This window comes from Fundulus heteroclitus, chromosome 15, assembly GCF_011125445.2.
Source record: "Fundulus heteroclitus isolate FHET01 chromosome 15, MU-UCD_Fhet_4.1, whole genome shotgun sequence".
Lineage (NCBI taxonomy): Eukaryota > Metazoa > Chordata > Actinopteri > Cyprinodontiformes > Fundulidae > Fundulus > Fundulus heteroclitus.
The window spans coordinates 24,133,965-24,160,141 of record NC_046375.1 but is presented as its reverse complement, the minus strand read 5'-3'; the positions used below and the strand labels follow the sequence as shown (position 1 = coordinate 24,160,141).

The 26,177-nt window shown below is 42.4% G+C and overlaps 1 protein-coding gene across 2 annotated transcripts in view; it reads right to left on the bottom strand.

Moving 5' to 3' along the window:
• The window catches only part of LOC118566241 (EMILIN-1-like), a 41,677-nt gene extending 16,186 nt beyond the window's left edge, over nt 1-25,491 (bottom strand). For both annotated transcript variants that reach the window (XM_036147689.1, XM_036147690.1), the window contains exons 1-2: nt 25,181-25,491; nt 1,814-1,930 (exon numbers count right to left, since the gene is read on the bottom strand). In XM_036147689.1, coding sequence (XP_036003582.1) covers nt 1,814-1,930; nt 25,181-25,293 — 230 coding nt within the window. In that variant the 5' untranslated portion in view covers nt 25,294-25,491. The remainder of the gene's footprint in view (nt 1-1,813; nt 1,931-25,180) is intronic.
• Between the last annotated feature and the right edge of the window lie 686 nt (nt 25,492-26,177).

The window sequence follows — 26,177 nt, the reverse complement described above, 5'->3', positions numbered from 1 at the left end:
CCTGCGGTGCTTGTTCGTGTTTGCTTATCTTCTCCTCCTTCTCCATCCCCTCTTACCTCCAGCTGCTGATCTCCGCTGTGCTGCAGATTCACATAATTTTTTTTATACATCTCACCAAGCCTCTACTAAACAGGACCAGCAAACCTCAATTCCCCACCTGGTTGGTCAACGCTGGTTATAAATCGCCTACTTGGGTCTTGCATGAACCTGCTGCCAGATCAGATAAAGAATACCTTCATCTGGGTTTAAAAAAGGAAGCAAAGCTCCCAATACTCATTACAACTTCTGTTTCCAAATACCCCAAAAAGATTGAGAACACAGATCATTCTATTCTGAATCATAACATAAAGAGAAATCGTGAAATTGGTTTTCTCTCTAAAGATTGGACAACTTTCCACAGTTTCTCTCCAAACAGCAGGACCAACGTCATCCAGCACGTTTTATATCAGATTACGGTCCAAAGATTGGCAAGGCCACTCTGTAATCAAACTGGTTCTCACTTGCTGGTGTATATGGGGACTGTTCTCTTGCTGAAACACTCATTTCTAGGCATTTCCTCTTGGGTTTAAGGCAATATCCTCTTTTGAGCTGATTCCTGATCGCTGGTATGAGATAGAAAAACCCAGCACCATAAAATGAGAAACATGCCCATATCATGATGCCTGAGGCTTCACACTGGACTGTTGCTTATACTCAGTGTTTGAAGGTCGTCCGAGAAAATGTAGTCTCCATACCCAACAAGATACCAGGCCAAAAATGGTGTTTTAAGCCAAGAATATTAGTTCTTTGATTAATTGTAATCTATGCCAATGTTGCTTTTTTTTGCATTTGAAAAAAACTACATTGCAAGGAGCTTCTTGTTGATAGCCCAGCTTCATATCGGCCCTTTCTAATTGTTACAGGGAACTGTAGACCTTCCTTCTTCGGTCACCTTGAAGCTAATTATTAGTTTCATCTCGACCATTTTAGCTATTCTTTGAGCTAATTAGCTGATTGTTTTCAGGTTTCTCCCACATCTTGCTTATTATCTGTTTTCCATATTAAATCATTCGAACTTATTCTAGCTAGCCCTATTCATATGCCACTTATTTATATGTTTCTCCTTATTTATGTGTTTCATCCATCTCCACCAACCTTTTAATCGAAGTATAGTTTTCTTCTGAAAAATGCTTGGAACTATGCCCATTTTATTCAGAGTCCACAACAACCAGCATATAGTTGCTGCCTGTATCCCTAAATAATGAACACTTGTTTCACAACTGAATGAACTCCACAACCTAAATTTTCCAACAGGCCTTCTTTCAATTAATGATTCATTAACACAGAATCATAGTGGATCTGTGGGTTTTCTGCTACTCTATTATATCCACTAATGATTATTTGGTGTGGAAAATATATATTTCACCCCCAAAACAGTGGTTGATCTTGTTAGTGATGTGGGAGTGCTATTAATCTGAACACAACTATACCTAGGTTACTTACCTCAGTCCAAGATAATCCACAGCAGCTCCCTCTAAGAGGTCACTCTCAGGCCATAACTCACCTGCGTGCCCCAAAACCGCAGTTTCTTTGCATTTGAATCAAACTAAGCTCTCAGAGGTTAGACTGAGCTGTAATCACACAGGCCATGGAATAAAAATGGCAAAAGATGAGGGAAATGAGGTTTTCTAGACAGGAAAGAAGAACATATGGCGGATGAACAAAGGATATAAACGAGGAGAGAAGAGAAAGTAAGAAGAGCAAGGATGAATACTGATATCAAAGTCTAGGAGCAGAAGGAGGAATTTGTGGAGACATAAAGGTAGATACTCACGCCACTCGGGGACACTGCCCCCAGGTACAGCGCTGATAGTCTGGCTTGACGTACGTCTCCACTCCGTCCTCCATAACACAGCTTACTGTCCTCGTCACCACATAGGCACACCAGTTCCTGTGAAATCACACACAGAACCAAGCAAAGTTCAGAATTGGGCGCAAACAGCCTTTCTCTCGTATACAGAACTCTGTTCCGCCTTGACTTCTTTTCTTTGGATCCGGGGGAAATAATAACAATCACGTCTATTCACTCGTTGATTGTGAGGCTCCACTATAAGTTTGAGATCCGTATCTCAAATCCCGGTTTCAGCTGTTATTCTGCTCTCCAGAAATGGCTGCAGATGTCAGATCAGTTCAGGATAACTGCAGTTTCAAACAAACGCTGCCATTGTGTTCTCCTTCCACTGCTAACCAGCCCCCCACTGAATCTTACACACATCATTGTTGTGTTTAGACGGCATACCCCCTAAAGAAAAAAAACAGCCCAAACTCATTCATAACGACTTGCCTTCAATACAGCATCTTTCAGTGCTGGAGAGTGTTACATAAAAATCGTTAGTTTGATAGAGTTGTCATTCTGCCACAGGACAATAGATGCAACCCGGTGAACAGAAGGAAACTGCAGGAAAAGACTGGTGTGACTTTAGTCTGTAGCATTTACAGGGCAACTTTTTCACCATTTTCCTTCTTCCATTAAGTCCTGCTCTCAACAGACTTAGTTGATATGACTAAAGTGTGACCGTTTCCTTGCACTAATACCCAAACAACAGCAACAACAGTTGAGCCCCCAGTTTCTTTAGTGTTGCTGTCGGAATTAGCTATAAAATTACGACCACCACTCTTTCGTTGCCAAAACAGCCCTGGACCTTTAAAACCTCCACTAGATCCCAGAAGATGAGCTGTGCTTACCGATACTAATATGTTAGCAGCAGATTATTTAGGTCCTGTAAGTTGTGAGGTGGGGCCTCCATGGATTTAACTTTTTTTTTTTTTTTACTTGTCCCCAAGATGTTTGAATTGACTGAAATCTGGAGAAGCTGGAGGCCAAGCCAACCACACACTGGCTGATGTGCTACTCAAACCATTCCTGAACCCTTTCTTCTTAGTGGCAGGGTGCAAAATCCTGCCGAAGGAGGCCACACCCATAAGGTGTACACACGGGGGTGCACACAGTCTGCTCCAATGCTTAGCTAAATAGTAAAACCAATTATCTCAGATGACAAGGCCCAAAGTATCCCACCCAGAACAAGGCCCAAACTATCCCACTGACTCTGCCAGCTTGCCTTCTCCCCATAATCCCTCCTGGCACATTAAGCTTTCTATGACCCTGTTACTGGTTAACCACCGCTCCTTTTCAGTGGTACAGACCACTTCTGACTGGGAACAACCCAATGGTCTGTGGAAATTGTTCCGACCCAGATCTCTAACATCACGTTTTTCCTTGTCAAACCCACTCTATTCCTCACACTTGCCAATTTACCTGTTTTTAAACATCAACTGCTAGGGTGATCAGCAGGTCCAACACATGTAGCTTTTAACCCTCAAGAAATGTGTTTTTGGCTCCATAGCAACGACTCCAGTTATACTAGTGGTGTTGGTGGCTAACTATTCGCAATACATTTGACAAAGACGTATGTGTGCTACGAAACATGTGTCCTGATGGTAGCTTTCTAAGGTAAAACTCAACGTATTGTTTGAATTAGTGACATATTTGGTCAACCATGACCCTGTAAAGCGGTTGGTTTCATAATAATGTAATTAAACTTTGTTGATCTCACAATGGAGAAATTCACATCTGCATCTTAACCCATCCCCTTGGGGAGCAGTGGGCTGCCTGGGGAGCAATTGGGGGTTAAGGGTCTTGCTCAGGGACCCAGAATGGCAGCTTGTGGGAGTTGAACTCAGAACCTGTGGGACCGAAGCTCTGTGCTCTAACCACTAGGCCACCACTCCCCTGTGAAGTTTCTGTGAGGACTTTGCATTCATGCTGGTCTAGAAATAAGACAGACATACCTAAACTTTAAAGAAATGTTCACTTTCTCTGGAGCTTCTTTGCTCTCAACAAAGTTTCTCAGAAAGGTCTTGTTCTAAATTAATTCAAATGGTTTCTCTTCATGTTTAAGCATATAATCATGACTGTCAGCAAATTTCTACATTTTAAGTAATATTTAAAACTTCATTAAACTGCTCCGAGTTGTCATTTTTCTGTAGCTAAATGAAAATATAATATGGCTACCAATTACAAGTTTAAAGGTTGAAACATTTTCACTCTATACTTAAACAACCCAAGACCCATGAAGTGAAGGCAGTCAAATACTGTAATAAAATAACCAAACCATGGCTTTAAATACGCTCTAACCCAAAGTAAAGGCGACATTTTTACAACACTCCCACATTTTCTCTAACTGCCTGCAGCGTACTCCATGTGTCCTCATCCCCCTCCTAACCTCTGACCCTTAGAGATGTCTCCCTTGATATGAACAGCAGAATCATTTAAAACACAGACACAGTTCAGTCATTTTCTATCATCATTTTAATATTACCCAGAATCCCTACAATGCTATTTCTCTGTTGGTATTATGGACAATTAGTGTGTCTGAGCAGCTCTGAGGACCTTTAGGATAAAAGCTAGAGCACACTAGGACTTTGTTCATCCTGGAGAGTCAATCAGCAGGCTCCATCTAAGTGTCTTCTAGTCTGTCAGCATGTCTCTGTCTCTATTTGCGCCTGCCTTTTGCTTCATATGCTCTTTGGATTAGCTGTATTTTAGCTACATTTACATTTTTTTTTAAGTCTTAAATTTTTCTTTTTACAATTTCTCACAGTACAAAGACAACCTTCCATTTATTTTGATGGATTTCATGTGAAAGGCCAACACAAAGTAGTGCATTACTATGAAGAGGAAGGAAGAGTAAAACAAAGCTTGGATTTTTTTTTAAATACAAATCTAATAAGGGTGGCATGCACTTATATTCAGCCTCTTTTACTCTGTTACTCTTAAAGAAAATCCAGTGCAGCCAGTTGCTTTCAGAGGTCCACCTATGAGTAATTTAATCTCAGTGTTAAGCCCAGCTGTTCTATGAAGGCGTCAGGGGTTTATTGGAAGACCTTGTTGAACAAAAAGCATCATGGAGACAAACAGGTAGTTGTAGAGAGGTTTAAACCAGGGTTAGGTTATAAGCAATATTCCAAGCTTTAAACAAACCTCACTGGGCATTGTTCTGTTCATCAATGAAGGGCATGGGACCTACTGAGGACTGTCCATCGAAATTGAAAAGGCAAAAAAAAAAGAACACTGATTAAACAACCAGCCGGTAAAGGAGGCCCTTGGTAACCCATGAGGAGCTGCAGAGATTTACAGCTCGGGTGGAATGTGTCAGAGAGGATAACGCTTATTCATGCACTCTACAAACCTGACTTTTATGGTTGTGTAGCAAGAAATAATGTCATAATTGGGAGGGGAAAAAAAGTTTAATGCTGACCGCAAGAAACGTAAAAGGACTGGGCAAACATGAGAAGATGGTCAGAAAAAAACAAAATTAAACCATTTGGCTAAAAGTAAATGTTTGGTAGACAGCATATGACATCATCTTGTGAAATATGGTGATGCTTTTCATGAGTAGCGACAGCAAAGCTTGTCTAACTTCATGGGAAGCTAAATCCCGATTAAGGCTAGACAAAATGGGGTGGAGGCTCACTTTCCATCTTGACCTTGACCACGGCCAGAGGAACAGTTGAATGGTTAAGATCAAAGACTATTCATGTTTTAGAATAGTCCAGTCAAAGTCCACACCTAAATCCAAACAAGACTTTGCGGCAGGGCTGCACAGTGACACAGTGGGCAGCACTGTTGCCATGCAACAAGAAGGTCCTGGATTCAAGTCCTACCATTGCCCTGCATGGAGTTGGCTTTTCTCCCTGTGCATGCGTGGGTTCTCTTCGGGTACTCCGGCTTCCTCCCAAAAACACTGTTAGGTTAATCGGCCTCTCTAAATTCTCCTTAGGTGTGAGTGTGTGTGAGAATGGTTTTTTGTCCTGTTTGTCTCTGTGTTGCCCTGTGACAGACTGGCGACCTGTCCAGGGTGTACCCCGCCTCTCGCCCAGTGAATGCTGGAGATAGGCACCAGCACCCCCTCGTGACCCCAATAGGGATAAGCCTGTTGGAAAATGGATGGATGGATGGATGGACTTTGCGGCAAGACTTGAAAATGGATGTTCCCAGACGTTCTCCATCCAGTCTGACTGAACCGGTGCCATTTTGCAAGGAAAAATAGTTAAAGATTTCTATCTGTAGACGGTAGACACATCCAACAACACTAGATGGGTGATGAGAGGTTCTACAAAGACGTTGTGGCTGTAAGGTGACAAAATGTGAAAAAAGTTCAAGAGCTGTAAATACTTTTAGCAAGCACTGTATGTGTTTTATTTCAGCAGCTCCCATTTTGTCGGACACCAGTGTTGTAGTACTCGAGTCCGAGACTCGAACTCGAGTCCGAGTCATTAGCTAAATTTAGAGACTCGTGACTTGACTTGGACTTGAGCACTGATGACTCGAACTTGGACTCGGACTCCTACATTCAGATCATTCTGACTCGGAAATTGAGAAAAAGACTCGACTTTTTTTATATCATTAGGCTATAATTTTAATATGTCATTAGAATATTATTTGGTGTATGATTTTAATATCTAATTGTCTTACCGCGCACGTGACGTCACCGTCTCATGAGCAACGCCCCTTGCCGCTAAGGTTGGGCAAACAGTGTGAGAGTGCTCGTAGCAACCAGCCGTTACACATGCAACAGATACGATATGACCGACTTTTCCGCTGTTAAACTTTCACAAGAGGATGTCCAGGCGCCCATTTTACTGGTAGAACTGTGGAACAACATACCAACGTTCAGCTCAAACGATGGCTTGAGTGTCGAGGGCTCGGAAAGACGGGCCGAGTTGATAGGAAGGTAAGTCGTTGTTTTTCTCCTGCTTGGTGTTCATGCCGTCATCTGCCGTTTTTTTTTTTCTGTTTGTAGTCACCGTCCAGGAATCGGTATAAATTTTCCGGCCCGCCGAACAATTTAGTCCGGTCCGGTGGCCAAATGCATTATCATTATCCAACGGCTATATCTCCTCGCTGCATCGACCGATCCACACCAGATTTGTTGTGAGTCATGGGGGAACGCTGCCGAACGCGTTTGTGGGAATCGCCCGGTGGACGGGCGAGGAAAATGCGTAACAGCATCTGCGGTGGGGGGCGGCCGGCGGTGCGCGAACCCCGCCCGCCGGCCGGCACCGCGGCGGTGGCCAATAGGCCGGAGTGCGCTTGGCTGCGAGGGCCGATCGACGCCGCTTGCGGCTTTAACATCCTTCATATGCGGCCTTTCAGCGTACCTCGAGTCGCTGTTGCGCGTTCCATAACAACAATGTTTAAAAACCATGGTTAGGAGACGTCTTAGACTTGGAAAAAGCGGTAGTTTTACCGAGTAAAACCAAGGGTAACTACAGCGAAAAAGTTATTAGTGCAATGGAATGTTACTGATTCATGTCATACATCACACGTCAATAGTGACTCGACTCGGACTTGACTCGGATGAGTAGTGGACTCGACTCGGACTCGACTCGGATTTTTTTTTTAATGACTTGGACTTGACTCGGACTTGAACACTGGTGACTCGAACCTGGACTCGGACTCGAGGCATAGTGACTTGACTACAACACTGTCGGACACCTGTTTCTTCTTGTGCCCATTGCTGAATAGTTTTTACTTCTCATCTTTCCCAATATTTTTCTTTTCTCAGTCTCTTTCTCAGTATCTCCCCTCATCCCCCCCACCCAAAAACACACGGCCCTTCCTCTCATACCAGAGCTTGTCTTACTGACATAAAGAGGTTATCATGGTTTGATCCTCCCAAAGCCTCATGGTCCACTCCACATGACCTCTGTGTAATGAACGTGGGAAAGTGAACATGACTAATTAACTCTCAGCCAGATTTTTACTGCTTTTTATCCTTTTAACCAGACAGGTAGGATGACCATATTGTTTATATATTAGAGTATACAGTATGTAAAATAAACATTATCGTTTGAACCACAATGGGGGGAGTCTCAGGCATCACTGACAAAACAAGGGTTATTTTTTGTTTTTCAGAGCAATGAATGTTGTGAGAATAAATGAAAGTGGGTGCATGCTGCAATAAATATCTATTCATGAAAGTGGCTCTGTGGGAGGTACATGCGATCATTAGCTTGTACAATACAACACAATGTTAATGAGAATATTAACGTGTGCAACACTTGCAATGCACATTTCTTGAAAAAAACATTACGTATTGAACAGCATGAATCTGAAAAAATGCTTTTCCCCTCATGGTAAGTTTACTTGTTTAATGTGCATCCAAAAATGTTAAGAGGATAACAATGGGGCAAATAAAGAGACAAGAGAGATGTGACAAAATGTGAGAAAAACAACATCCACCTAAACACTATGGCGCACAGACAGCCCAGGGGTAATTATGTAGATTTATTGAAAAGGTTAAACTACTGTAAAAATATTTCCATATAAAATCTGGTACTTTAGAATGTACAAAGTTATTTTCCTACTGTGCCCATCATCTGGAGTCAGATCCATCACTTGGACAGTCACATCATGGAAACATCAGTTTTGTTCTAGACCAAATACAAAACACACACACACACACACACGCGCGCGCGCAAATAAACTATTCAGACCCTTCTGTGCTGCAGATCCAGACCAGGCTATGGGATGGTGTGCACTGATTAAGCGCCTTTGGCACGCTCGTTTCCGCTTTTCTGATGAAAGCTTTAGGCAGAAAAATGTACCGGTACTCCAGAGCCACATATGCTTTCTATGTTTTAGGCCCACATCTCCTCCAAAGATGCACTTCTCTCCACCTGGAGAACCTAACATCCTCTTACAAAGTCCTATTTTGCTATGCATGCTGCTGTAGTCAAGACATTTATTAGGTGTTTCCAAATGCAAGGAAAAAAATGGGTTTTGTAGAATATAAAGATCTACCACGTCTTTAAAGCTTGTCTGTTGCTTTTGATTCACTCCTGTTCTGAATAATGCATGTGTATTCAATCAAAGGGGTAGAATTCCCAGTGTTCTGCTGCATCAGGACCAGATACGTTAGTTTTATTGAAATGCCACCTTGTTGCTCATTTTTGACATGTCCAAAAGAATATGTGATATGTCTGGAGATCAAACTGTAGATACTGCAGTCAGAGCTGGCCCAAGGGGGTGTGGGACTTTGGACAGAATTAGATTTTGGGCCCCTCTTTCTGTTAAGGACATCAGCACCAACTATCAGTGTTCAGTCGAGTGTTCACGGATCATTTGTTATCATCTGCTGAGATGTATATATGATTAAACCAAGCTCAAGCGCAAAGAAAAGATTAAACTTGTCAAACTGTAACTATGTTCACACAACATACATTGAAAAGTATTCTTTGCACTTTTACAAAGCACACTTGCCAATTTTAATCTTAATTGTAAATCTTAATTTTAAAGCCAACACAATTTCAAATTCTCATTCTAAATAAGCAAACAGAAAACTTTTAGTTTTATGGTCTGAGTTAACAATCAATTATTTATGTGCGGTTGCTGGTAGTATGGGACTATTAACTTTCTTTTTACAATTAGCTAAGGTGTAATGGGCTCGACGCACGAGGACCGACAAATTACATCGACCACTGGCTTTTATAGCCTCCGCCGTGAAGACTCAACAGGCAACAGCGATGGCAGCATTTAAGATCACGCTGCTGGATCGCTTGTTTCTCAGAAATCCTATTGGTTATGAAATTGGCGGGGTTTAGATATTTTCCGAGCAGACCGTGACCGACAAGGATGAGGAGTCAGAAGATTTTGCTGGAATTGACTGAAATCTTACTTTTATGTCCACTCTACAAAAGAAGAATACAACCGGGTTCATCCTATGTTACAGACGAGGAAATCATCATTTTAAGAAAGCACTGCACTGCTGGTCCAGATAAATGGCTGTAGTGCCAAGCGACGACGATAAAAGATCAACATTAAACAACACAACGTCTAAGTGTACGAGCTTGAAATTTCACACGCACCAGTTTCGCCGGTGCTTTGCTGGAGGCTGGCAAACGATTGTCGCCTCAGTTTTCTCAGGAAATGGAAAGGAAGCGAGGCCAGAGAATGGCAAAAAGCCACGTCTTTTTACACAATTAAAAAGGAGCCAGGTCCCTTCCCAGGATAATAGTGTAAATAATCAACAGCTGCAGTTGTAAGACGATGTACGACGCCACTTGCGTTTCTATACTTTAGTTCCGGCCTGCTAGTTTGCCACAGGGCAGAGAGAGTGGCGCCATCTGATGGCCGTGCAGACATGACTGGGAGACCCAGTCAAGTCTGGGTCATGCTGTACCTGTGGTAAATTTGGCTCTAGCATACCGTGCTGATATTTGATCAAAGCCTTTTATTTATAAATTGATCTTTTTTATATTATAGAAGGAAACACAGAGCTTAGCAGAACTGCGAGCATCATCTTTTTTTTTCAGGTTTGTGTGCTGTAGGAAACTACTGTTGAGCCAAAAGGAGAAGTGTGAACATCTTTTTTAAACACATGCAGAGGGCAGAGCACTACAAAAGTACACAAGCAGCATGTTGGCCTGCAGGAAAGAAACTACTGAGATTTGAGTTTTTAACAAAAAGCGTCTCTGAATCCAGCTTGATATACCGGCAGCTAACTTCCATCCTTACTGTTAGTTAACAGGGTGCAGGCTGGCTTAGAGATGCTGCTGCAGAATGGGCAGCCTAGACGGCTTAGGAAAGTGATCCTGCTTCTTTAGCATCACTAAACTTGAATGTTGCTTGATCTCCTACATTGACAGGAAAACAAAGCTTCATCTATAACCTCCAGACAGGAGAAAATAGTTTTGTTTTAATATTTCCAGTTTTTTCATATTCTGTATGAAAGTAATGAATCATTTAAAAAAACATATATTTTTTTGTAACAGGAAAGCTGTCTAAGGCCCTGAAATCCCAGTCCACACCACTTGGACACCGTGGGCAGGCATGTGCTAATGTGCTAATTTTAGCTCAGTGGAAAACACCTATTCCTCCTAAGGATAGAACATTTTCACAAAAGCTCGTTAGGGGGCGATAAGGTTCACACTCAGAGGGAGAGAATTGAAAAGAAAGAATGAAGTGGTTTCACACTAGAACATCAAATGCAGTCTTTGTGTCCTTGTTTGCCCTGAGATAAATTATACACACAGAGAAAGTAGCAGATCGTGTTTCTTCTTCTGCTCATGGTCAGACCTGTTCTTTTCTTTATCTTCAGGGTGTCTGGCGCTACGATTGTCCCCGCCAACTTGCACAGTCAGTGAATTGACAAAAATCAGGCTTGCAGACAGCTACAGAGGCAGGTAGTGATGACGAGCTTTATGTGAAACGGGCTTGATGGTCGACTGGACACTAGAGCATACTGAGAGGTAGGAATTAGGCCTTAGGTCACGGCTGACCTAAATATTTTCCTCATTATCCTCTAAGCCCTATTTTCAGTTTTGAGATGCTTTCTAAAAAGTGGTCTTTCCAACGGAAACTGTGCTCATCTGGTACGCTCACAGCATATCATGTTGCTGCGAGCTGGAACTTTGAAACAGATTCAGCTGCGCTGAGCGCAGACTGGAGCCAGAATCAGCTCCAGCATAAGTCAGCGTCATTTCATCGTACACTGATCTGAGCAGTTCTGGAGATCCCTATTTTTCTACTTGTGGTTCTTTGCTGTGGTCCAGCATTACATTCCTGTTTGGATTCTCTGTGGTTTTATCCATCTAGTGAAAGGTAGGGGGGAAAAAAATCAGTACTGGGATCAGAAAACGTTCCTAACTATGCCCTGCTGTTTGGGTTTGTTCATTTATCTTTGCTCTGGTCTCTGTTTATTATACAGTGCATGTTGGAGGGCGGGTTTTAGAAACGGGAATCTAACATCACCATCAGGAGCTGAACAAACACAGAAAGGAGAGAGAGCCCAAAAAAAAAAAAAATCAGTGGTATATCAGAAAAGTTCAGATGTTTCCCCATGAAGTCCAACTGTGTTGCTTCTGCCCCAGTGATTCAGTGAAACCTCTATCATGTTTACCATCCTGACTCACTCACAGAGTCACAGACAGCCGATAAGGCTGACAAGTCACACGCCCTATCTCATCTGATGGTGAGCAGCCACTGCTCTTACACAAACAAGCCTTCTGTCATTTTTTCACTTCTGACCAGACACAGATGCGCGTACAGACACACTTAATCCATACACAACTGGCTCCTTTCTGGCCGCTTCCACGCATACCGCCAGTGAGTTCATTTTCCATCTTTTCATCCCAGCATTCAGTGAGAGAGGTCTTTGTGTCCGTTAGAGGAGGACCGAGTGTGAGCGTAAAACCAATTAAGCGCGTGTGGGTGTTGGACGCTGGGCAGCTCAACTGGTTGGGGCGGGCAGTCCACATGAAAAGGGCTGAAAGTCCTCGTTCCTTCCTGTCACTCTCCACGATTAAATAAAGGTCACAGGAGCCTTTATAAATGCTGGTGGACCTCTGCCCTTCCCCCCAAACAACACAAAAGGGTTGTTTGTGCGTGTTCCTGCTACCTTTAAAAAGGTCACGCTGTTTGTTTTGATGTGTTCTTTCCTGTGTTTCATTCCCATAAATCTGGAAAACAGAGAAAACAAGCCTGTTGTAGTTGCTCGATTCCAGTTTAGACTTCTTGTTTTGACTTTTATAGCCCTGCATGGTGAGGACCCCCCAATATATTCCTGGCAGGATTAAGCCTCAGACTTCTGCCAGAGCTCTGAGGTCTTCTGATCAGAATAATTTGTTAGCCCCACATCCTAGGTTTAAAACCCATGGGGATCGCTTCTTTCAAGCTACTGCACCCCGACTGCAGAATTATCTCCCATTGTTCTGACCATTTTAAGACGCAGCTAAAAACATATTTTGATTTAATTTGATGTCATGTTTTCCTGTGCTTTTCCTTTGTGTTTTGTGAAGCACTTTGTAATTGTATCTGTGAAAGGTGCTATACAAATAGAACTTTACTTACTTAATTCCAAGGAGAGTAAGCCACAAACGGTTATGTCTAAAGAAGCTGGCTTGGATACAGAGTGCTGTGTCCAAGCATATTAATTGAAAGTTCAATGGATAGAAAAAGTGTGGCGGAAAAAGATGAACAAACCAAACGGACAACAGCAGCCTTGAGAGGATTAAGAAGGAAGGCTCATTCAAGAGTTTGGGGGAGGTGTGCACTGCAGCTGGAGTAGGGGCTTCAAGAGCTGCCACACAGTATATAAAAATACAATTATTGGATTCAACCTCTCCTAAACCAGAGACAGCATCAACAGCATCTTATCTGGGCTAAGGGAAAAAACACTGCACTGTTGCCAAGTGTGCCTCAGACCTACTATAAAATAAAAAGTAAATTCAGCATTTCATTTGGAAATCAGCGTCATGGAGTCTAGTAGAAAGAGTGGAAACAGAACCCAAGCTGCTGGAGGTCCAGTGAGAAGTTTCCACTCTCAGAAAGGATTGATTGACAATCCCAAAGGTAACAGTACCTGCTTTACAGATCATAGTATCATTGTGCTGGACAAACATTGGCAACAAACTGGTTTAATTTAAACTCCACAGAGAAGCTAGAGGTTTTGTACGGAGCAAGATGACAGACACTACAGCCAACAACGGAGATGAGGTCAAGGCAGATGTTATTTATGTCGCAATTTTAATAACTACATAATATCTAACATTCCTGGGCATTCACATTTCCTCTGACCTCTCTTGGACTGTGAACAGCTCCAAATTGGTGAAGAAGAACCAACAAGGACTCTTCTTTCTCAGGAAACTGAAAGAGACTGGACTCTCTGCACAGCAGATAATAAACTTTTATAGAGCTACAATCGAAAGCATTTTGTGTCTCAATGTGAGTGTGGTACGAGAGCTGCGCAGCGCAGGAAGGGGTGGATTTAGCACAGGTGGCGAGGACAGCACCATGCCGTCTACATCTAGACACATATTATACAGCACAAATCCAGAAAAGTCGAGTCTGTTACGTGTTTGGAGAGCTTCCAGGAGGCGAATGGTCTTTGTAGGGTTTGGTGAGGTCCAGGTTTTCTGACTCCCACTCCCACCGGCTACAAAATTCTCACCAAAACTTAACTGGGTTAACAACAAAGATGGTAACTGTTCGAGATACATATATTTTCCTGTTACATTAGGCCACTCATTTCCCTCAATTTACCTTGAGGTATATTCTGATAATAATTTATATAATATTCAGGTTTATGTGGTTGCAAACTATACAAATGAAAATGTGACCCTTTTCTTACACAAACTGAATCATGCTTCCAAACTTCTGACCTGTAGTGTGGGTCATGCATTTGCCATCTTCATGTAACTACATCCTTCTCAATGCAGACAGAGCATCTGCATAGTTTTGCATGAGATAAAGTATTGTTATTCTTGAGTCATTGCTGTGACATTTGAGTTGCACTTGTTGGAGGGGTTCATAAGCACGGTATACAAAGAGTTTGAAAGCTGCAGCAATTTTTTGACATATTGAAAACATCTGTGGCACTTTGGTTAAGCTGTTGATTAGATTATGTAGGCTACATTGTGAAACACACAGGGAGGCATTGCTGGAGCATTATTAACCTAAAGCAGGCTATGCTACTACCTGATTGAAACACAAGACAGGTGTGAAACTTGCATACTGTTACACCAGAGGAAGCCACATGGCACAGATGGATTCTGCTTCACAAGACAGACTAAACTGTGACTAAAAATATCAATCTGTTTCAATGTTGTGCAAAGTGTTCCAAAATTGCAAGATCTCATGGCAAAATGTCATAATTATCTCATGGTATGCAAATTTATTTTCTACACCTTTTCATTTATAGCTGTGGTTGTTATAGAAAACAGTGAAGCAGCAGGTTTAGCATTATTATGGGTTCTTGAATATGAAGGTGTATGCTTCATGTTTAAGACTCTTTCTATGAAATAAGGAGGGAAGTAGTTCTTGATTTGACCGTTGTATAAACATAGTCGACTAATGGAGACAGCTTATCTGGGTGGCCCACAACATTAGAGTGCTTACAATGAGCCTCCAGATGTTTTAAATTAAATGGTTTAACTTACTTTTGTTCTAGGTCATATTTTACAAGCTTGGATCAAATGTTTTTAAAATCCTTATGCTATCTGTTAAGTACAAAAACATTTTCTAATCATTTCTACCATGACCAGCATAGTCCAAGAAAAGCAATAAAAAGCACAAAATATGGACAAAATTTCGACTGGATTATTTTTCGCTGTTTACAGTTTGTTTAAAAGGGGATTTGGGAAATCTTCCCTCTGTTTGTGAAAATAAAAAAAAAGGTTTTCCCTTGGATATCAGTAAAATGGTGTCTCTTTCTTGTGTTCGGAATAATGCATATTGTATTATCACGTCTTGTGAGCTGTGCGCATTACTAGACACCCACTGTGAAGGTATGAAATGTAAATGATAAGTAGGCGACCACATATACGCATGGGAAACAAACACTCGTGGTACCCGGGACATGTTGGACGGTCTTCATTACAGCCAAGTCCAAGCGCCTAGCAGTGAAAACACCCATTGCACAGCTTTCATTTCATTTACACAGCCATAACGCAGCATGAGTGGAAACGTTGCACCTGTCTGGGCATCGCTTTATGCTCTAATAAATTTCACTTCTAATTAAACAGCAGAAGCCTCAGAGCCGAGCAGGAAGTTACAGTCTGACGTCTCAACCCACACATGCTGGGTCCATTTTACTCCACAGCGTATTTGCTCGAGCCCTACAGGGAAGAACTGCGGGTAAACGAGGAATATTCAGTTGCAAAAGTGACAGGGAGACTACGTAGGAGGAAGAGGGAATTAACGAAAGAAAAAAGAGGGCTGGGGTTCAAGGCTTTGACAAAGCGATCACTTGGCGGCGCCTATTGTTGAGGGATACTTTCATTTTGCTTTAAAGGAAATCCCCAGACAGAGACCTGAAAGGCTGTTCGGGGAGGGGCGTTTCTCATCGTTTGAACTGTGACCCGCTCAGGGTCAAGCACCCCTACAAGGCTCTTGTAAAGACACACCCCTGTGCACAAAACCAAAGGTATACATACTGTCACAGATGACAGCGTAAACACTTGAGTGAACTCACTCCTGCCCGAGTGATCACACTCTGAGAGACAAACAGCCAGAGAGGCGAGCGCTGACTTTTCTCTTTGGAGCTGCGCCAAAATCAAGGGACAGCCGGCCTATGTAAACCTCCGTCTGATTGTTTAGCCTGACGGTCAAGGGAGATATACACAGGAGGCTCTGATGCAGCAGTTTGGTTCAGTATCAGCCCTCAGATATGAAGTGTTGACATCTCGGGGGCTTTTTTTTTTGGTGCTTCGCTTTTAGTCCATTTATGGAGGAATTTGTTTGAGTCAGGACAAAAGCCTTAAAATAACAGCTGCCCTAAAAAAGACCCGTAGCTAGCTAAAACTTTACTATCCTCTCTGAAGACTGTCTCCCCATGCTGTTCCATTTAGGCTTTAAGAGGAGGTTTATAGTTTCAATTGTTCTGTTATGGGGTGGGATTTGATAACTGTTGGGAGGCGGTCCAAGCCTCTTCGGCGCGCCCAAAGTTTGTTTAAACATAATAAAGCTTTTCAAGGCCTTGAATGCTGGAAGATATGCTAATTAGGTGACAATGGTGGAGTTTGGAACGCAATCCCTTTCCCACAGCATTACCATAAGCAAAGATATTCTTTACTGAAGTAATTAACAGTGTGTAAAAACACACACACACACATATTCTAAGTGCATAAGAAGAGGAAAATCCTGTTATGCCTTTATTTCCTGACTACACATTGGTACTTTTTGATGGGGTGTAGCTGTGTGACAATACTCATTGAATTGCAGGAAATAAATATCCAGGCAATGCATTGTAACTGCTTCTTAAGAATGAAACCGGTCAGATTTAAGGTAATATGGCTAGAGACAAGGTTGATGGGTCAGAAAGGCTATAGAGAGTCCATAACTTTCACACAATAGATTTCATTTGTGCTGGTGCACATACTGTGGTGCAGTACGAACAAGCAAATCTTGTTCTTCCTGAAAACGTAGGTCTTGGATTACTTTCAAGTGAACCCTGGGTGAGTTTGTTACAGTGTAAGCAATTGACTGTTCAGCGACCCAAAAGAAGTGAACCAGAGAGAGCAAGTGATGTCTCTTTTACCCACCTGTGATCTGAAAACTTTTATATCATTGCAATATCTACCCTGACTCCTGAACTATTTTCCAGTACTACTACTTTTGTCTAAAGTACCCAAGGCAACATGCTGCTCACTGCAGGCGCTACCAATAGACCAGCTGTTGTCACTGTGCAATGCTGTCCATGCAGTTTGGTCTGATTTTACAAGTGCAGTCAGAAAGTGCCCCAAACTAAAGGGTTGGAATGTTTCTGAGCATTTTTTGCCTGATGGAACCAAGAAACATCAAATCATACTCACTGGTAATAAAAAGGTAGGCACCTATGTGTCAGGTGTCAGTCTCTGCCCCCCGCTGAGGACTTCAAGTATCTTGGTGACTTGTTCAGGAGTGATGGTTGTCGTCTGCAGTAATATGGAAACTGTTCAATTTGTTGTGGTAAATCACGAGTTGAGACAAAGAGAAAAGCTCTTGATTTGCCAGTTCATCTATGTTTCAACTCACGTCAATGGTCAAAAGTTACGGATCATGACAGAAAGAATAAGAGACTGGATTCAAGGAGCTTCCACCCAAGGCTAGCTAGACTTAGCCTTTAGAGAAAGGGAGAGGGACTCTGTTATCCAAGGGGAGCATAGGGCTGCTGCTCCTCCACATTGAAGGGAGTCAGAGGAGGTGGTCCAGAAATGTGATCAGAATACCTCCTGGGCACTACCCTTTTGAGGTTTTCTGTACACGGCCTGCTAGCAGGAGACCTTGGCATAGATAACAAACAAACTGAGGGGGAGGATATTGCCCTGGTGGACTGGAAAGCTTTAGAATCCTCTAGAATGAGTTGAAGAGTGCCTCTAAGCAGAAGGATGTGTAGGCTTTCCTCCTGGAGCTGTTAAAGCTGTATACCCAACTAAAACAGCATTGAATGGATGGACGAACGGACGGACGGATGGATGGTTATAGGTAGTGTTGTGCCGATACCGATACCAGTATCGGACGGGGCTCCGATCCAGCACTAAAATGGTGGTATCGGTATCAGCAAGTACCAACAAATAGGCACCGATACCATTTTGATGTTTGTATGTCACTTGAACGCAGCCTTCTCTCTCCCGACTAGTATTATTCATGTTATATAAGTTCACGACTGTTGCACTAATTTGGCCTTTGAGAGCCAAAAGTTTATTCAACTATTGTCACCCATTCCAGGTAGGCAATAAAAAGTTCTACTACCCTAAGTAGTATGCAGTTCTTCATATATACACACACATCAGCCCATACTGATACAGATGGTATCGGTATGGGCCAATACTGCACAGCCAGGTATCGGCTCTTGGTATTGGGGCCAAAAAATGGCATCGGTGCAACACTAGTTATAGGTCTTATATTCTTTATAACCGCACCAAAAAGCATGTATAGCAGCGTGTTACCTGATACATCAGCACAATGCCTTGCTGGTAATAAGAGCCTAAAACGTTCATCCTAACTAAGACCACTACCAGTATCGGTTAAGTATACCTAATCTACATTCATACTGCTCTCAGTTGTTTATGGGGTCATGTTGTAACTTTAGTGGCACTTCACTCAGACATTTGGATCCACGCTGCTTTGTCCCTAATCCTGCTTGGCTGTTAGCGCACACCCTGCCCAAGGCTGTTCACCGCTAAAGCTCTGTGAAGGGTTGACTTTCCCATGAAAGTGTAACATATTAACTTAAATAAGAGAAAAAAGGTCAGATCAAAAGTGTTGAAATTAATATATGACCAATAACACGTCTATAACACTGTAAAGAAGTAGAAGCATTATTCTATTACACAACGGTTTTTAAATCAAGTCTCAACATCTGTAGCTGAGGTCAGCACAGTTGTATGTCACTATTTAAGGAAATCTTTTAATTCTAGAGCTTCACAATATATTTAATGGTGCATTGTTTTAACACTCTGCAAACAAATACTCCATCTGCCAGTTGCATGTGCTTTTACTGCCTTTACTCTCACAGATTGTAGGCTCCACTTGGCTTAAATGACTCTTAAAGAGTAGGAAAGAGATTTGATGACAGAAAAGGAAGAAAGGGGAGAATGTGGCTGTCCGATACTGTCTTTCTAATATTTCAAAATATCATCGCAGATGCTTATTTTCCTAATATTGGGCAATTTTTGTAATTCTAATGCCACAGTTTAAATGAAGTGAAAAGCAGAGTAGAACCAATCACAGAGTAAAGTATTACATTGGGGTCCTTGGTGACTGAAATTACTGGAACAGTCTATAGCATATACTGTATGCCCTTAAGTAATGTAATATAGTGCCATCAACAGCTGTAATACTGCATAGACCATAATAACCCAGACCTGAGACACAAGAGTGCCAATGACCACATGCAAGAGTGAGTAGATGATATATCAATTTATTAAGATAATTAGTTGGCAAATTTAGATTTAAAATTATTTCCCTCAACAAAGAAGTTAATTTCTGATTAAAAAAGAAATATATCTCACTGTGATAAAACAAAGTGACAGGAATTTGAATTTTGGAAAAAAAATTACTTTATGCTTTTACTTACATTTTATTGAATATGGCATTTGAAATTCTTTATACCCCTCTCAATAACCAGTAGAAAAACCTTTTACAACAGCAATCACACCCTTAGAAATGCTGACCAGCTGGTTGTATGATGCCAATAGTATTCTGATGACCACTCTTAGTTTGGAAGACCTCCTTACCGTCACCCAAAACTTTAGTTACCTGTACAGATTCTCTGTCCAGTTCAAGCCAGCGCTGTGGCTTGCCAACTTTAATGTTGATATACGATCTTAATGAAGTATATTTGTCAAAAGACACATATTGGTAAAATTAAAAGATTACTTAGAACCTTAGAGTAAGAGTTTACTATCTCTAATATGAGAACATCAAAGCTTCTCATAAAGGTTGAATGGGGTCACCCTATGTGCAGCACTCTAAAACTATATTATGTGGAAGGAGGAAAGCTGGCGTCTAATGAATGCCAGAGCCACCAACCAAGATGAAACAAAGAAAATCTGAGATTACATCAGAAACATTGACCTCTGTGACTATTGTATACGGGCTCATGGTTAAGGAGATTGTTCTGATAAGTTCTGAGGTCTTCCAGCTACAGGACTTTCACTCCTTTCAGATGACAGTTCCACAACAAAACCCACTTTTACAGATACAATGCGTACTTACCACACACTATAAAGCTGGCTTGAATATGCCACAATGTGTGCTAAAACAGTATGTAACCTTTGCCTAACAATCTGTTGCGCATAATCACAGAGTCTTTGACTGCCCGAACATTCAAAGGTAAACCTCTTCCAGCTATTTCATATAAGTCATTGATTAATAAAAGCATAGGTATGGACAACACATCTAGAGTCAAGATTGAAAGTATCTTCTACAAGTGCCAAATGATGTTCTGTGATGCCTCCTTCTCCAACTGCTTCTCCGCTATTGGTCAGCCTCAAACCTTGCTACATCATTTGTAATGTCCTACATAACATCATCAGCAGTTTAAATGCTATACCCTGTTTTACCTCATGTAAGCAGAGTGTAGATGTCTGCAGGGATTTTCAAGGTATTTACCCTTGCTGCTGTTATACCTCTAGAGGAATTTTGCTAAAAACCACATAATTCAACTCCATGTTGGTCCTAAATGAAAACCCCCGAGAGATGTTTAAGTCTGGATAAGCTGGCTGACATAACCTTTCGCAAAGCCAGAAACTGGAGCTGTGTGCAGTCAAACGCAGACAGAAAATCCAGTCCAATTAAAGCCATGGTTTACTCTCAAACTGTTTCACCATCAGTTCTCTCATACCTTGTAAGACTTTTCTAAAGTCAAAGGTTAAAAATAAACGAGTAACTTATTTGACCAATTTTCCGAGATTAGACGAACATGTAAATCTTCCTATTATACAAGCAAACTGTCACTGAGAACAATTCTATTGTATTTTACCATGCACTAATAATTAAAGACTAATAAATCACAAAGGGGGGAGAACAAAGAGTTTATAGTTCTTCACAGTGGACCCACTGACATTCATTAGTTTGCCCCGAGACAATTTTTAATGGAAGCTGAATTACAGACAGCTGTTGGCCTACTGTGCCCATACTGGCAAACTCTACAGCGTTTTCATGCCCGACTCCTGTCTGTGAAGTTGCTGTTCCAACTTTTACCACAATTCCTTTTGGCAACATCCTCTTGGTGCCTCTAGTCATGCACATAAGCAGAAATGGAAAAAAGCGGTGGTCTTCTTGTAGATACAATGCACCATACTCTGTTGAGGCACCCTACTATTGAAAAACATTACTCTCTAACCTCTTTCACAATCTGGTTCAAGCTGCGTTAGAAGCCTTATCATCTCTGTGTGTTTATTGAAAGGACCAAAGTGGAAAGGGCGGGGGGCGGGGGGGGGGGGGGGGGGGGGGGGGGGGGGGGGGTTGGGGGGTGGGGGGATTAAAGCCAACCTGCCACTGTAACCCCCTCAGAGACGCAAACTGAGGTGGTCACAACACATTTAGATGATTTTTTAAAAGGGTAAGCCAGCTTTGCTCCTTGAAGGTGTTATGTAGCGATGACAGACTGTCTTTGTGACCAGCTACCCAGAGGATTCAAGGCACACACACACCTGAAAAGTGGCACATTACACCTTCCATTCCTCAATAATACACAAGAACATGCAGATCTCTGGTCTTTTGCCTACTTCTGTTCCTTCAGTAGCAGTTTATAGAAAAGCTTGTCTTTGCTACTGCCGGAACTGTTTCGTAAAATAAGTTTTTGTATTCAAGTAGCCTAAATCTATTTTTTTTGTTGTTGTTAACCTCTGATGTTACAGCGTTCTGTTGTTCAAAGTCTGGCCTGGCCAAACGTTCAACGTGTTGTACCACAGGTGTCAGTTAACATCGTTTGTCCACGATGAGAAAGTTCTTGGGTTGGTCCTGCTGGCAGCATAGCTTACTGTAGATTCTGTGAAGTTTCCCTCCAATGAAAGATTAGATTGCACACCACAATGGAGCAGGCCGAAGTTAGTTTGAGAGCAAATGTGTGGTTGAAGATGCATGTCATTGATAATGAGAGAGAGCTGATGAATCCTTTTTCTGTTTCCACTTCTTGCTACCATCATGTGACGATGGAATACCGTGTCCATCAAATAAGCTAAAACAGATGAGCGGTCCACTTATCTCGCCTTAACTAATCTTCTTTGTTTGATGCATCTTACGGGATGACGGGCAGCACTGAAACTTTGGCAGGAGATGTGTCCAGCAGCTCTGGGCCCTCCCACAACCCCTTAAGACCTCATTTAAAAGCCTTTGCCACTTTTGGAATACTTCACACATCTGTCAAAACAGATCAATTGAGTTCAAACAAATGTCAGAGGGGCAAACCGAATTGCCACAGGCCAGTGCATTCTTCCTTCTGATGCGTCACTTTGTGCGTGTGTGCGTGTGTGTGTGTGTGTGTGTGTGTGTGTGTGTGTGTGTGGGGCACAGGCCAGTCAAGTAGACTCCTTCACGGAGAAGGCATTCAACAACAAACCAAGCCCCCTCATCATCCTATCAGTCTGCCTTTTCTCCCGTCATGTTGCTCCCCCCTACCCTTTGTTTCTCTTTCATACCGTCTTGTCACGCCTGCTTGCTTACTTTGAATAAAAATACTTTTTTTCTTTTAGCTTTCTCCAAACAAAACCTTTCATTTTATCCATTCTGCTTGTCTCATCCATACTTTCCGCCCCTGCCTGCTTTCCTCTTTCTCTACTCGCTTTACTTTAAAGCAATCAAGAGTTTAGGCCTCCTCACACACCAACAGAGGGACCAGATCTCATCACTCAGGCAGCCAGTGCAACCGCAGAAGCAGCAGCAGGAGCAAACGGTGCCAAACTGAGCAGGAAGGCCTAGTCGAAGCTCTGCTCGCAGAGGTTTGCCGTGCCATGCAGGCCAACGAGCAGACGAGCGCCACATGGACGGAGATCTGTCATTCATTCACGCTGACGTTTTCTTGTGAGCCTTATTCTACTCGCACATGGACACCATCCAGTTCACCACTCGTCTGGCTTGCAAAAATCTGCTAAGTTGACGATTTACGAACACACAGTCGGCAGACACCCACACGTGCGCGCTCAGATTTACACTCACGGAGGTGGGGCTGGGAGGCCTCCTTCCACGCAAGGATTCTTCAGGTGGAAAATGGTGCACAATAAAAATATTCAAGTGTTGGCGGTAAGTGACCATTCGTCACTTTAAACTAAATAATTTCCTAAGCGGTCCATTTAGGAGGTCACTTTAGTACTAGCTGAGAGACTGATCCAAAGTGTGCTGGGGTTTGTAATACAAAATGTTTCATTTATGGCTCACATATAAATTATATCACAGGAGTAATGATTTTTTTCAGTTGATGGAGCATATTTTAAAAGACTCAGTTGAAAAGTTTAAGACAAAACTAGGGGGAGACATTACACTTCTTGACCTAAATCCATTAACTATCCATCCATTAACTATCTGTGCAACGTGTTACTGCCCCACCCCCCTCGTTGATACCCTCCACCGTAGAACGGATTTCTTCAGCGCAAGGCTGACATGGGGGGGGGGGGGGCTCTGTAGAGATCATGGACCCCCTGAAAACTTTGCACTAAGGGCTCTGGAACAGTAAATATTTGTAACCCTTAGAAGCCTTGTCTATCTCAGGGCCCCACAAAACTCAACAACACCACCCACCCATCAACTCATGCAGCTCTCTTTAAAGTGCCCACTGAGCAAGAGCGCTAATAACCAATGAGATATTTCCTGTAAAGAGACATCAGTGCACGTCAAACTCCAAAGGTCCCCTCAGAATATACTGACTTTCTAGTCATGGGGCTTTTTATCGCTTATGCGTGACAATTTTTCAGTTTTTGCCAGATCACAAGAGTGTGATATGACATTAAATTCATATGCAGCACCTTTAAAAGTGCTCTCATACAATTTGGAACATTAGAACCAGACATTCCCATGCCTATGTAGAGGTCAGTGGTAACTCTAGACAAGCCAGAGATCCACAGCTCAGGTGGGATAAACTGCTGATAGGACAACTTGTAGCTGTACTTCTCTAAAGATCTGGCCTTGATAAAAGAAAAACCAACATCGAAAGAAAGCCAAGTGAAGTCACAGTCTGTCCCAAGCGGTGTATGGAGAGAAGTTAAAAATGGAAGAAGGTGATCCGGTCAGGCGAGACCAAAAGTGAACCTTTTGGCCTACGTGATGAAAATGCTTTGATGAGCACAAAACTAACAGCTCACAACCTTGAACACGCCATCCCCTCCAGGGCACATGTTGACGGAAATATCATGCTGTGGGCCAGCTTTTTTTCCCCCAGCAGGAGCAGGGAAGCTGGTTAGAGGTTCTGGGAAGATGTATGGACACATAAAGGGTAATCCCAGGAGAAAACCTGTTAGAAGCTAAGGCTACAGAAGACTTGGGAGGAAGACAGACGTTTATCTTCCAGAAGGACAAAGCATATTTATATATTGGAATGGCCCAGTCAAAGTCCAGACCCAAATCCAACTGAGAGTCTAAAGCAAGACTGCATTTCAAAGATACTTTGCCTCCAATCTATCTTAGATTTATTAAAAATAAGGCTAGGACAAAAGGCTAAGTCTCTATACCTTCTTCACACATATAGCACAAATGTTCAGAAATACCTTTAAACATTTGCTGCTGTGTGTGCAGCACAGTGGATCTATAACGTATCAGGACTGTTTACATACTGTAAACATGTCAGCCTTTTAAGGTTATTGCCAGTAAAACCAGCTCAAAACCATTACTACTTTTTTTTTTTTTTTTTTTTTTTACTCTTGTGTTGGTTTCTCAAATAAAATCCAAATAAAACACATTTAATCTGATGTTTGCAACGTGAGGAGAAGCCAAAAAGTGTAAGGGAGGACGGATGCTGTAACGCACTGCAGAATGGAAACACTCACATTTTGACAAATTAATCGGTCATTCATTTAGTTTACAACTTACGTCATGATGCGTTGACGGGTCCAAACATTACCCACAAAGACAAGAGAAAGTGATAAAAACTTGCTTTAAACTCCCCCCCGCGGAGGCCCCCCCCCCCCCCCCCCCCCCCCCCCCCCCACACCCCCCGGGTCTTACCTGTGTCTGCTCGCCGCTCTCTGACCCGCCTGGATGCTGGACTCGGCGGCATATCCGAGACCCGAACACCACCGGGTCAGCACAAAGGCGAGAAGGTAGAACAAAGTCTCCATGGTCACAAACAAATCACTGTTAAGTCGCTCCAAAGCGTCCCCTCCACCCGGGTCAGGTTCCCCCCTGGTGTCCGTGAGCCTCAGTTGCGCGCTGACGGAGCGTGGAGCGCCAGAACCATGGCTTCAGGGTGAGAGGGTCCGGCTGCTGGGTCCAGACATGTGTAGATCAGACGGTGAACTGCTGCTGGTACTGCTGGTGCTCAGGGTCTCTCTCTCTCTTTCTGCGTGTGTGTGACAGAGGCAGAGCACATGCGCCCTCCCCAACCCCATCCACACACATACGCACGCACACTCTCTCTCCCTCTTACACACACACCTAACCTGCCTTGTTTTTCTTTGCTGTTTCGCTTTAACATTCAACAGAGACCGCATCATTGGCAGCGAAATCCTTTTTGGACCTTTCCAACAAGCAATCTCTCATCTACTGTAAATAACGCTGCTGGGGGAAATCCAACCCCCGGCGTATGATGCTCTTGGGAACAGGTGGAAGTTGTTACAGCGATGAACTGGCACGGTGCAGAAAACTGTACAATTACATCTGAAACGGTTGCGGTTTCTTGTCCAGGAGACATTTTTTCCCCAACTGTAACAAAAGTTCAGGAATGATAAGTGGATATTTTGTTTCCTGGAGGAACCAATTCCAATCTTACGTGAAACTTGATCTTGTTGTTACCAGTGCATTTTAAATATTTCAATAGTTTTTAGTTTCTATAAATAATCATATATATATATATATATATATATATATATATATATATATATATATATATATATATATATATATATATATATATATATATATATATAAATCTATCGTCTTCATAAAGTGATAGTGGGACAAAGAAGTTATTGAAATAGCTAACACGTGATCCCTTCATGTTGGA